Here is a 12,235-nt window from a genome sequence, read left to right as displayed (position 1 = left end):
TTTAAAAAAGGTTGTGTTTAAAACGGGAAAGTCTTTTTCCTGAAATAGTCCAGCATTTTGAAGGCTAGGAAATCCATAACACATTAAATTTACGCATGCGAAAGGTAAAATCTTTTAAACTAAATAAAAAAAGTAGAAATTCAGTTATTATTCGCATGATAATAATTTTTTTTTTTTTAAACGGGCAAATACCTGAATCCGTCACAGCCACCTGAAATCCTTCAGGATCAACTTCCAGCCAAGTGTAAAGGCAATGCGTTCCTTCCTGCATTCCTGTTTCTTTCCACACATCCAAAACTTTAGGAACATCTTCCTTCACCATGGGACGTACTTCATATTTGAGTTTAGCCATCTTCGATTATAACGTTGGACGCTTCTTTCCTGTCAAAAATGTATCGAAATGAGAACAGCGAAAGAATCTTGACATTACTTTGATTACATATAGTAAAACTACGCATCCAGTCAAGGTCAACTACAGGTACAAGCCTAATACGTCATTCAAAGAAGAAAACTGACATCAAATCAACGATTTTGACCTTTGGCATCTCGTAACCAAATTTCAAACACTAAATTCGATAATTATACGCAACTACTTCAAGTTTTAAATTTTTTAAATATTTTTCGTAAAGTAATAAGAACTCATTGGATTCTGTATTTATACAGATATATTAATTTATTGAAAAAGTGAAGTTATTCACTTAATATTATTTTCAAATTAGATTTAGAAATGGATTATATTTATACTAATTGATAAATTAGATAAACCTGAAAAATCAAGTAAATTAATTGCTAATAGAAAATGAAAATAAATTACAGTGTTACACAAATGAAATTTATTTTGAAACAAGTAATTTTAATTTACATATCGAAAATTTAACCGTAATCTCGTTCGTATAGAAATAATGATATTTTCTTCCCTTTGCTTAAATTTTTAGATTCTCTTCACAATATGAAGTCCATATATCAAACATTGGACTATATTTCATAAATAAAAATTATCAATAATTTGGAAAGTAAATCGGATAAAAATTTAAATACATAATGAATATTTGTCTTATTGATTGTTTGGAAAATAACTTCGAACTCATATTTAACCAATGAGAACCAATGTTTTAGTATCGTAATTTTGTCTTTCAAAGCTTTCAACCGTAACCTTATTTGCAAATGTAAATCATCAGATATTTATAAATCTGTAATTTGATCTAGAATAACAGAATTAAAGAAAGGACAAAAATAATTTACTTTATTACATTTGAATTAAAGAAAATTGTGTTTTATATTTTGTTTGGTTTATTGTATATGTCTAACAGAGTACATTATGTTTCAACTAAATAAATATTCTGCATTTATCAAACATCCCTCTAATTCTTGGGGAAGGGGAAGCAGAAAGTTTCATTACACATTAAGTTATTATTCAAGAAGTGTATTTAATTGTCGGCTTCGAATTCAGGAGAATGCATGGATATGTGTAAATGCGTAGTCTGTGGGGCATGGGAGTACTCTAAATGTGCGGCGAGCCGAAAGTCCTCTCAAGAGGATTGTGGTAGGAAAAGAGGGTTTGGAAATGATCGGACTCATCCTCCCCCCTCCCGGAAGTGCTGTCCATGGAGGTATACACGCTTTTGTCTATATGTAATTGTGTATGTCATTGTTTATATGTAATTGTACCCATGTATCTACTAGTGTTATCACATATCTTGGCACTGTATAGTTAATATACATCTATTACGCACTGAATAATCATGTACCTAATGTGTCTGTATATATGTATATGAATTTATGTTCTGTATGTATGATAATGTAACTATGCATCTGCACATTTTATCCTGTAACACGGCACCGTATCGCAAAGAACTAACTAGAGCCCCACTCTAAAATTAATTGGACCAAAGACACTGTACTACACAGTACTAATCTAGGGTCTAACTTTTAATTCACTGTATTAATTACCTATTCCAGCATAACATTGCGCACCTAATATTTCAGTATGTACATGTCTTCTGTAATCTAATGATAATGCTTCAAAGGGTCATAGTGTACTCAACATATGAGTACACACGTTATGTATATATGCTATCGTATCCATGCTTTTGCATACACGTTGTAACATGGCAATGTATTATCCAGTGTCTAACATTAATTAGCTTTAACGCCACTGTATGAAGTACCAAATTTGTATGTATGTTTATATATTAGTATATTAGCCCAATGAACACGTATGATTATCTAGATAAAGGTGGACGTGGCGCTATACCGATTAACCGTATTGGTAGAGGGGTGGTGCCCACGTCCTCCGTCGCATGTCGCATGTCCATGGAGGTTCTGTGGAAGGGGCGGTGCCAAAACCAACAAGCTCTATAATGAACATAACTTCTTGCACTGTAAATAATCTGTAACAATATGTTAATGCAATGTCCTATGTGTCGAAGTATGTTGTAAAAGTATGTTGTGCTATGTCTTATATGTTGTTAGTACTATGTCCTATGTTTGCCGTAATCAGGTCCCCTGTGGAAGGGGCGGTACGCTAGAGAGGTAGTGCATGGGGCTATACCATTGTTGTCAATGGCGATGGTGTGGTGCCCCCTGTACTTGTTCCTGTCCTGTCCTGTCCATGGAGGTTCCACCCGGGGGTTGGGAAGTACTGGTTAGGATCTGTACTTAGGCAGTTTCAACCACGGGGGCATAATAACAGACTTCACATAAGGCCTGAGGGCTGTCGGGACAGAGTAAGGCTCGGCAGGGCCTGCCGAGCTTTACTCTGTCCCGAGAGCTGGTACTGGTACTGCCAGCTCGTACTGGCTGGCAAGAGCCCGTACCGTACTGGTACTGCCTTGTCTGCCCTTGCGCAGTGGTGTCGAAACATGGTTGATTGATTACTTTGGGGTGGCACTAATCCCGTTTGGCGCCACAATGGTTGCATTAGGTCGGGAGCGATCTCGCTCCAAACAGCGTTGTCCATGGAGGTAGGAAGTTTATTCTTACCTCCATGGTGCTGTCTCTCAAGATATGTGGCTTTGCCAATGACAGGCGCATCTGACTCCTAGCAACGATAAAAATCGTGGCCTTGTGCTGGCCAATATCAGACAAGTCAGATTCGTAGCAACATAAGGTATCTAACATAGGTTGAAATATTTGAATGCTTTTATACCATCCTCGAAAAAGCACTTTAATTTTTCTGCTAGATCTAGCTTATAACAAACTAATAGGACAAGATTGCTGAGCACTGCTTATTCGACACTGCTCCAAGTCCTGAAGGACGAGATGGCTGCATGCCAATTTTCTTTCTGTTCCACATTGTGTAAATTGAATATGAGCTATTTCTTCATGAAAGCGTCCTTACCCTTAGACAGATAGCACTAACGTGCTTCGCCGTAATGTAATAAATCCAGTCTTTGTAAAGATTTACAATAATAAGAAAAATTTAAATTAATATTTCACAAAAATCAAAGTAAAGATTGCGCACGGTTTTGGAATTTTATGACTGAAAATTTTCGAATTCTATGGGTTTTTAACAAATTTAATCGTAAATTTATAAAAGATTTCAATGAATTTTCCTTTTTTTATTTTTTTAATAACTTTAATATGTATAAATTTAGATTGATTTGTTCATTCACTCAGGTATTCAGTTGCTATTTAAATTTGTTTGTTCGAGTGCCTTTCGAATAAGGACAAAAATAGTAGAAAAGTCAATTTTATGAAGTCAATTTTAAGTAAGTAAGTCAATTTTATGAAGTCAAATTACCGTAAACCATGTATCAGAACTGTTGTTATTGATATTGTTACCAATCCTCACTTGTCTGACAATGGTCACCACAAGCCCAAGACATTCATCGTGGCCAGAAGTCGAATGCTCCTGTCATTGGCATGACCTTGAGCACCATACAGGTCACAGCCCGACTTTAACTCAGTTCCGCCCCCAATTTTGAGACAAGACATGCGGAGGGGTGGTTTCGTGTGCGACGGTCTCTCACCTCTCTTCCCCTACCACCAGCCTCTAGAGAGGATTTTCGGCCTGCCGCATTTTTAGAGTGACCACATGCCACACAGACACTATACATTAGCCTTTTTTGACATTTGAACCTGAGCGCTTCGGTGTGGAAGTCAGAGTCACTAACCACTATTCCCATTCCGGTTGGGCGACATGTACCAGAATTAAAACCAACAGTAACAGAAGAATTGATCAACTATCATAGGTGACTCCAGTAAAATATAAAATCTGCATAATAACTTAACTGAACAAAATTGACATTATCCGTTGGATAACATAGGCAAAATCAAGAGCTTTAAAATTACAAAAACTCGGAAAATCCTGCTGAAAATTATCAGTAGGTCTAATCAATAGGAATGAAGAATATGGTATAAGAATCACGAGTAGGGTGCACAAATTAGTCTTAATCAAAAGCTTAAAAATTCCAGGGACTATTGAAACTAAACAAGAAACTAATTATTCTAGATGCTGTCTTCTGCACATTATTTTCGCTCTTTTCTCCTTTCGCTGATTGTGCAGATATAATCTTATCTTTGATTTCCTACATTCAACGCATCCCTCTTCTTTTGATACTGCATTTCTTTGACCTATCATTTTCGTTAGGATCCGGATTTCTGTTTCAATTGAAAATCTCAAAGCAGGCGTACGGACTAAAGCAATCATTTCATATGCGGGTTCAGACAAAGACTAGATTGAAAGTCGGATTCGAAAAAAAAGAAGCTCCCTTTTCTTTTACTTAAGTGTGGTTTAGCAAATTATTGTGTTTCATTCCGATAACTTTTCTGTTAATAAAAATATCTTTTATGTATTCTTTCACTGGAAGATTCGCCAGTAGAATTCACCTTTCATTTTGTAAGGTTTTAAGCGAACTCACGACTTTTTTTATTAAATTCTATCATTTTTTTTACTTCCTTGTACGAAGTAAAAAGGAAGTATTGTAATCGCGAAAAGTTTCAGGCAGCATATTTCAACGAAAATATCCATTTTGGCCGCTATCGAATGCAACTTAACGATGTTTTTGCGTGATTATCTGTACGTAAGGACAGAATAAAAGACTCTTTTCCTCCAAAAAAATTATAAAACTGCTTTAAAATGAATTCTGAAGAGAATTTTTCGTGGCGTCTGTACGAACGTATGTATATATATATCCACTCTGTTACCCGGCTCAGTGATCTCAGTTTCTTAACTCTTATATGTTTTAAAATTGTACATTTTTTGCTTTGAAAATGATTGAATTATGTTGTTTTTATCTTCCGGTTAAGGTTTTTATGCTTTTAGTAAATCTCTATGCAATATTTTTAGAATTATCAACAATTTTAAAGTTGTTTAAGTGCCGCTAAGGCTAATCCTTTTCTTGATGGCGGTTATTGTTTGTTTACATTTGAAACAGCAGACTAGTGGATTTGTTGCCAATCTAGAGATACTAAGCTTCGCAACACAAAAATAACGCCTTCATTTATTACTGCGAATTAAATCATGCTTAATCCTTTCTGGAATTTTTTCGAGGAAATAAGTGTTTAAGATTTACTTCGTAATTTTTAATATAGATATTTTGAGTTTTTATGTATTTTTGCATTCTCGCGAAAGGAGAATTGAATTAATTGAATGGGAAATACTCAATCGTCTGTGAAAAACTGTTTCTTTTTTGTTTTGTCTGCTTAATTTCTTTTATACATCTTTCTAGCTTTATTATAGTATTTGAATAGAACATGTGGCAACGATTAGATAATTCTATTCAATAAATGATATAAATTTTGTGCATTATGAGTTATAATATGAACGAAATACAATACTGTTAAGTGAATCTAGCGCCAGAGTGTCGCTATGGTAAACAAATACTAGAGTGAATTTTAAAGAACGCATTTATTCTATTGTGGTTTATGCGCTGTCGGCGAAGTAGATTTAATTCAATCCAATAAGTTTAAATGAAATGCAAGGAAAAATGCGTATAATTTAATATTCCGTACAAGGAAGTCATGTGGTGTACACATCAGATTTTTTATTTTCTGATTTCATATCAAAAATCGTAAAGTGGATAAAACCACTGAAGACTGATAGTTTGGCCTTAGTTACCGAAGACCTGATTTGCTTAATGTTTCCAAAGTGTAATATGAATATAAATAATTTTCCCTCAGAAAATCCTCCACGAAAATATTCCTCCTAAGGCAGATGGACCTAGCATATTTTGCAATGAGCCAATATTTTTGCAAACCAAAAGATAAAGTTTACTCGTTTAATCAGCTATGGCAAAGCAAGCAAAGTCTGTCTAAAGGGAGGGATGCTTGCTTGAAGGATTATATTGTATTTATGTTACGCATGAAAAAATTTGCTGGGAATGGCTACGCGTTCAAACTTTTCGTTTTGAACTCGAGATGAAATATCAGTAGTTAGAGGTTTTACTCACATGGCTATAGGAGTGTGTTCAAAGATGTAAAATAGTAAAGAATGCTTAGGTAGTAGGTGAAAAGTTTTAAAGACAAGGCAGACGATTACATTTGCTTGAAATACTGCTTAAATAGAAATAATTCGTTCGTTTCTATACCATTATCATTATTTCCTGTTATAGAACATAAGCTATATCATTGTTAAAGTATTATAGAGAAATATGGTCGTATTACGTTTTTTGAGGGTCCAGTAATTGAACTGGTTGTTAGAAAACATTAGTGTTTAGCTGTTTAGAATAAATGTTTGAAAAACTATCAGACGGCATAGCACAATTCGTGCTCTAGTCCAAAAAGAAATAAAGCATCTTTTGAGCATTTGAAGCGATATCGGATCTAAGCAACGCTGCGTGAACAAAGAATTTTTTTAGCCCAAGGGTGTTAGCTCAGAAGAGCTATTAATTTTCTTTTGGCATTTTGCGTTGAAAACTTTAAATGTCCGTTTAACTTTTCAAATTGTTGCCACCAAATATTATCGCCCTGTCTTATTTAAAGAAATTAAGGAATGAAGAATCTGCGTAAATGCATGTATGTTTCTCGCATTGTGATAAAACAACGGGACATAGAGCCATCGAATTTTGAATAACGTAATCCTCCACCTAATATGGTCATCTGGAAGCCCTAATTTGAAATTTGGAATTTAGTTTGTTATCGATTTCATATTTTGTAACACTTCAACGAATTTTGGATTAACAAACTGAACGATTCAAAGCGAGCAATGGCAACACAACAAATTTTTTTTTTCCTCCAGCGCAAGAGATTGTGTATCATTTTAAAATGCACATTTTAAAATTTTTTTGTGATATTGCCGTTGAATTGAATTTTATGTTTAAGTGCCAATAATGTGATATTTAATAAATAAAGAAAGCGTACAAAACGTCAAAAAAAAAAAAAAAAAAAAAAAAAAAAAAAAAAAAAACGCTCCTTTGGGCGTAATGTCAAATCTGAAAGCTTTCAGATTTTTTTTCTTTCTCTTTTTTAAATTAGAAATAGATATTTGTCTTGTCCTAACCGCATTATTTGCCACCTGATTTCTCATCCCATTGTTCTCTGTTATTAATATTTTTATACAATATCTCCAATTTTTTAAAAACTTTAAGCTACCTTAAATGACGCAACAGCTATGGCAGCTTCCAGAAGATATATTCTATCAGTGTTACCAAGTATGTTAGGAGCGTTGGAGAAGATGGGTGTGTTCCGATGAATGTTACGTTGAAGATAATTGGTTAATAATAATTTTTTTACGTTTCAAATAGAACTGTTTTATAAGCATGATCAGCGAACATTTTAATCATATCTAAAATTAAAACGAAAATATTTGCAGGCAAAAAATACAGTTCCTATAACTGCCACATTTGCAAACAAGTTGTATATTTGTTGTTTATATTTATTAAAATAGGAAAGTAATTTCTCAAATCCTCTAATGCCTGACCTCTCAATTTATTGTATATTTCTAGTTTAATAATCTATTATTTTGCTAAATTAGCAAATCCTCACTACTTCCCGTCTTCTAATTCCCAAACTTACGCTTCCGTCAGTTTTGTTTTAGTTAAACATTTAATTTACATTAAATTTAATTTATTCATCTCTTGGCAATGGTCATTCTGTGCATACGTATTATTGCGTCAACCGTGAAACTGTTGCTAAGGAGCGTGATCTATTGACAGTTATAGATGAGCGTGACGTAGCAACACTCATAACATATGCGCTTTCGTTTTATGTAACCCCGCTTGATACTCGATGAGTGACGTTTTCTTTTTCTAAACAAGAATAAAAATGATCTGTTATTGTTTTCATTTTGAGGGAAGGAATGATTAAAATTTTGGGGTACTTACGTATTAGCTCAACCCCACCTTGGCACAGTTTGGCGATAGAAAAAACTAATTCGGTGAATTTTCGGATTGCAACTTACAGTGGGTATGGTTACATGAAGTAGTATTAGTGCATGGTTGCCAGAGTTTGGCGACTTCTGCTAAGGTAGTTCTGGTAATACATAATAATACTCTTTCGGGATCTGCTTTTACAGGACAACAAGCCATGGGTTATTTTTAAAATTATGGCATCCTACCATGGAAGCAAGTATGTATTCAAGGTACACATACGGTCAGCTGAATGTGGCCCACAAAACAATAATAGACTGGAACAATTACTAGCGAGACGTTTGTACTCATAAGCCTATTTAAAAAAAGCAAAAACGAAGCGGGTTGCATACTGATCGTTTATTAAATAAAGAGATGTAAGTTCTTTTACAGTTCTGCAGAAACGATTGGCGCACCTTTGGCAGGATTTAAGCCAACTTTCACGCTTAAAGGATTTAATATGTAAATTACCGGCCATTAACTCAAAACGTTTTCCTTCTAAATGCATATTTTCTACTACGGTATTTTGACTTTAGCTTTTTTGTTACTTTGACTAACCTATCTACTTCCAAATCTAAGTCTTTCATTTTTTAAAAATTATTTTGACACTTAACTCATATTAAAGCTGGCCAGTTTAGCACTGAGTTTTCAATTACGAGCTATTGCTAGTTTGAAACTAAACGCAAAGCAAAGTAATTCTCAATTAAAATCGTAAAAAACAACCTTATATTTAGCGTAGGTATAATGAAACACTCAATCGATTTCGAGGGCAGCTAAAGGTCCCTCCTCATCAGGAGAAAGAAATACATAGAAAGAAGAAAATAGGAATCACAGAAACACGTGGTGCTTATCTGCACTGCACGTGGTTATAACTAGATTTTTAATCAGAGTTGCACTGGCCGCCTACTTTTACTGAGCCAGGCTGTCTGATCAAGCATAAAGAAATATTAGCGAAGTTAAAATAGGGAGCGAGGGCAAATGCACATTACGCTCAAAATCTGAACTTCAAATAATGGAAAGCAACCACTGTACGGATTTTTATACCCTCTGGTAGTACCAAGTGCGAGGAGGTAACGCCATCTATCGGCAAAAATAATTGAATTAAGACAGTAGAATTTTAAAGGCATTAGGAAGGACTGGATTGGACTTCAAATTTACTAACTAATATTTCTAACTACTTGGACTAATATTTCTTTATTATTCTTAAAGAAATATTAGAATAATATTCTTAAAGAAATATTAGTCCAAGTCTTAACTACTTGGACTAATATTTCTTTATGCTTGATCAGACAGCCTGGCTCAGTAAAAGTAGGCGGCCAGTGCAACTCTGATTAAAAATCTAGTTATAACCACGTGCAGTGCAGATAAGCACCACGTGTTTCTGTGATTCCTATTTTCTTCTTTCTATGTATTTCTTTCTCCTGATGAGGAGGGACCTTTAGCTGCCCTCGAAATCGATTGAGTGTTTCATTATACCTACGCTAAATATAAGGTTGTTTTTTACGATTTTGATTGTCACATTAGCGTGTTTCTCTTCTAGTCTAATTCTCAATTCCCTCATACGAAACTCAAAAACGAAACCTGAAAATTCAACTACTTGCTTCATAAAATCTCTAAAATAATCTAATAGCTTTACAAATCCCTCTAGCGTCCACCGGTGCCCGAGTATTTAAGATCCTTGAACACAGGTAGTTTGATATGAATTCGAACTCTAGCAAAAGATCGAGCCGAATGAATCTTTTCGTGGGTTTTCCTATATAAGATTAAATATGAGGCATATTTGCCTTAGAAACTCCTGCACGAAAGCATTGTTTCTCTACTTACATACCTCTTGCGTCCTTTGCCTTAATGAGTAAACAAACCGATCAGATTATTTTGTAAAGTTCCATACAACCTCCTTCAGTTTACAGTTTAAAAGAGGCTGAAGTAACGTTATCAGGTTCAGTGTTCCGCCTTACTTGCTTTGGGAACATGCAAAGACCTGACTCGGAACAGGGAGCTTACTAAAGCTATGTTCAATAAATGTGGGAAGTAGACAAGATACACAGGAAGGGTATACGAAACCCTTTATTTTTCACTCTTTACAATAATTTCCGGACTTCAGAATACAGAGACCAACCACTTGTGGTCTGAACGTAAGAATATAAAAATATTAACTAAACTCTAACTTAACTTTGGAATAATAAACAAGGGCCTACGTGGAAGATTGGCCGTATATTAACAGGAAGCCGTATGTAGTACAGAGAACTACAATACGTTTAAAATTATTAAGAGGATTAAACCTCTGGCCTGGAAGGCAACCAGCAACCGAGTAAAACTGCTAAGGCAAGCGGCCTGCTTCGACTAACTCCTTCCTCTCTCTTGCTTGGCAAAAAGCCACAACTTAAGTACTTGGCGTTCGCCAGACAAATTTGCATAAATAAGTTAAAGCTTTTAATTCTGGCCGGAAGTAGAAAATAAGAAGTGATAGTAAAGATTTAAAATAAAAATAAACGTTAGTAAAACTTAAGATCCTTACAACGTTTCCAGATGCGCCAGGTAGAAACTTAATTAATGTATTTTTGTTCTTGGTAGAGCCATTTCTGAAATTCTGACTTCCAGATTTATTTCCAAGTAATTTAGAGCTAAAGTCTTAACTTAGGTATAGCCTTCTATCAAAGCTTAACACACATAAATCTCAATATCTTAACCACTAAAATAATTGAAAATTAGCATTAGGATTATTTAGATCATGGCAAAGCATGTGAAGGCTATTTGCCTAGACGGAAGGATACCTTTGTGTAGTACGTTTTAAGGGAAACTGTCTCGTATTCATTTTACACATGGCGGCAGCCATTATAACTCCGATACAAGCCGATCCATTTGCAAGGAGTAGAACTCGAGGTAAACTATAAATGTTTAGTAATGTTATTTCTTGCTTGCTGGTGGGTCCAAGAAGCTAAGGGCTGTTGGCGAGTTTTCGAATCTGTCCTGAAATTCTCAGCAGAGGTGTGCATAAGTCAATTTTTAAATTAAAATTTAATTTTTTTAATTAAATTTTTAATTTAATTAATTTTTTTTTAATTAAAATTTAAAACTTTATTGTATCTACACTCTTGATAAAATTCACAGTCAAGCAGAAATTACTACTCAAGAGCCGTTGTTACGTGCAGAGTTAACTCAAATAATTACACAAAGCAAAGTTAACATACAGAGTTTCTCACTTTTATTCTGCCAAATTAAATGTCGAGGAACCTAGCGAACTATTAAGCAAATAATGCTTAAGTCCAGGAGCAGAAACGTTAACTCAAGAACGGGTAATTACTCTTTATTCACTCAAAATAAGATTTAATAGTCGGCCCCTTTCTTTGAGCATACAACAGAGCCTCCACTTGGGCTTAAACTCAAAGCTAAGAAATAAGAACTAAATAATGTCTAAGAGATTTAGTCGAAGCTAACACAATTCTAAAGTAGTTGGCCCGTAATCTTAAATTAACCAGCGAACTATCAAAGGCACGTAATACGAGCGATCGTAACAACAGTTTAGAGAGCCGTAGCCCAAAGGCAAGGCAAACGCATGCTACTCAGGAATCTTACCTCTCTCTATCGAACTCAGTTGAACTTAAATACTATTCCCTTCCTTATTTTCATTTAACGCTATTCTAAAAACTCATTCTGGTAGCGTGTTGTAAGTTGAAACTAGATAGGAAAGATGCATTAAATTAAAATAACTCTTATGAAATTAAAATATACCTTACAAACGTTATAGTGACTTCCTGTTTCTTATGGTCTAGAACTAAATGGTTTGGTGTGATTGGATTTATTTGATTATGGCAAAGCATTCGAGAGCTATATGATGGGAGGAGGGTAGCTTTGTAGACGGCTTTCTGAACGAAACCAGCTTGCGTTCACGTTAACACGAGGAAAACGCAAACATACTCATGAAGCCAGCTGATTTGCCAGGTAGA

At 34.8% G+C, this 12,235-nt stretch overlaps 1 protein-coding gene across 2 annotated transcripts in view; it reads right to left on the bottom strand.

Annotated features, from left to right (window-relative positions):
• Positions 1 to 12,235, bottom strand: part of LOC118189074 (uncharacterized) — a 275,823-nt gene that overhangs the window by 35,577 nt on the left and 228,011 nt on the right. For both annotated transcript variants that reach the window (XM_085818172.1, XM_085818171.1), the window contains exon 2: positions 193 to 381. In XM_085818172.1, the coding sequence (XP_085674298.1) occupies positions 193 to 352 (160 nt within the window). In that variant the 5' untranslated portion in view covers positions 353 to 381. The remainder of the gene's footprint in view (positions 1 to 192; positions 382 to 12,235) is intronic.

This window comes from Stegodyphus dumicola, chromosome 6, assembly GCF_044657685.1.
Source record: "Stegodyphus dumicola isolate Sdum_Otavi_A_Nest chromosome 6, ASM4465768v1".
NCBI classification, from domain to species: domain Eukaryota; kingdom Metazoa; phylum Arthropoda; class Arachnida; order Araneae; family Eresidae; genus Stegodyphus; species Stegodyphus dumicola.
Note: the sequence above shows the minus strand (reverse complement) of the source record. Positions and strands in the feature narration are given on the sequence as shown.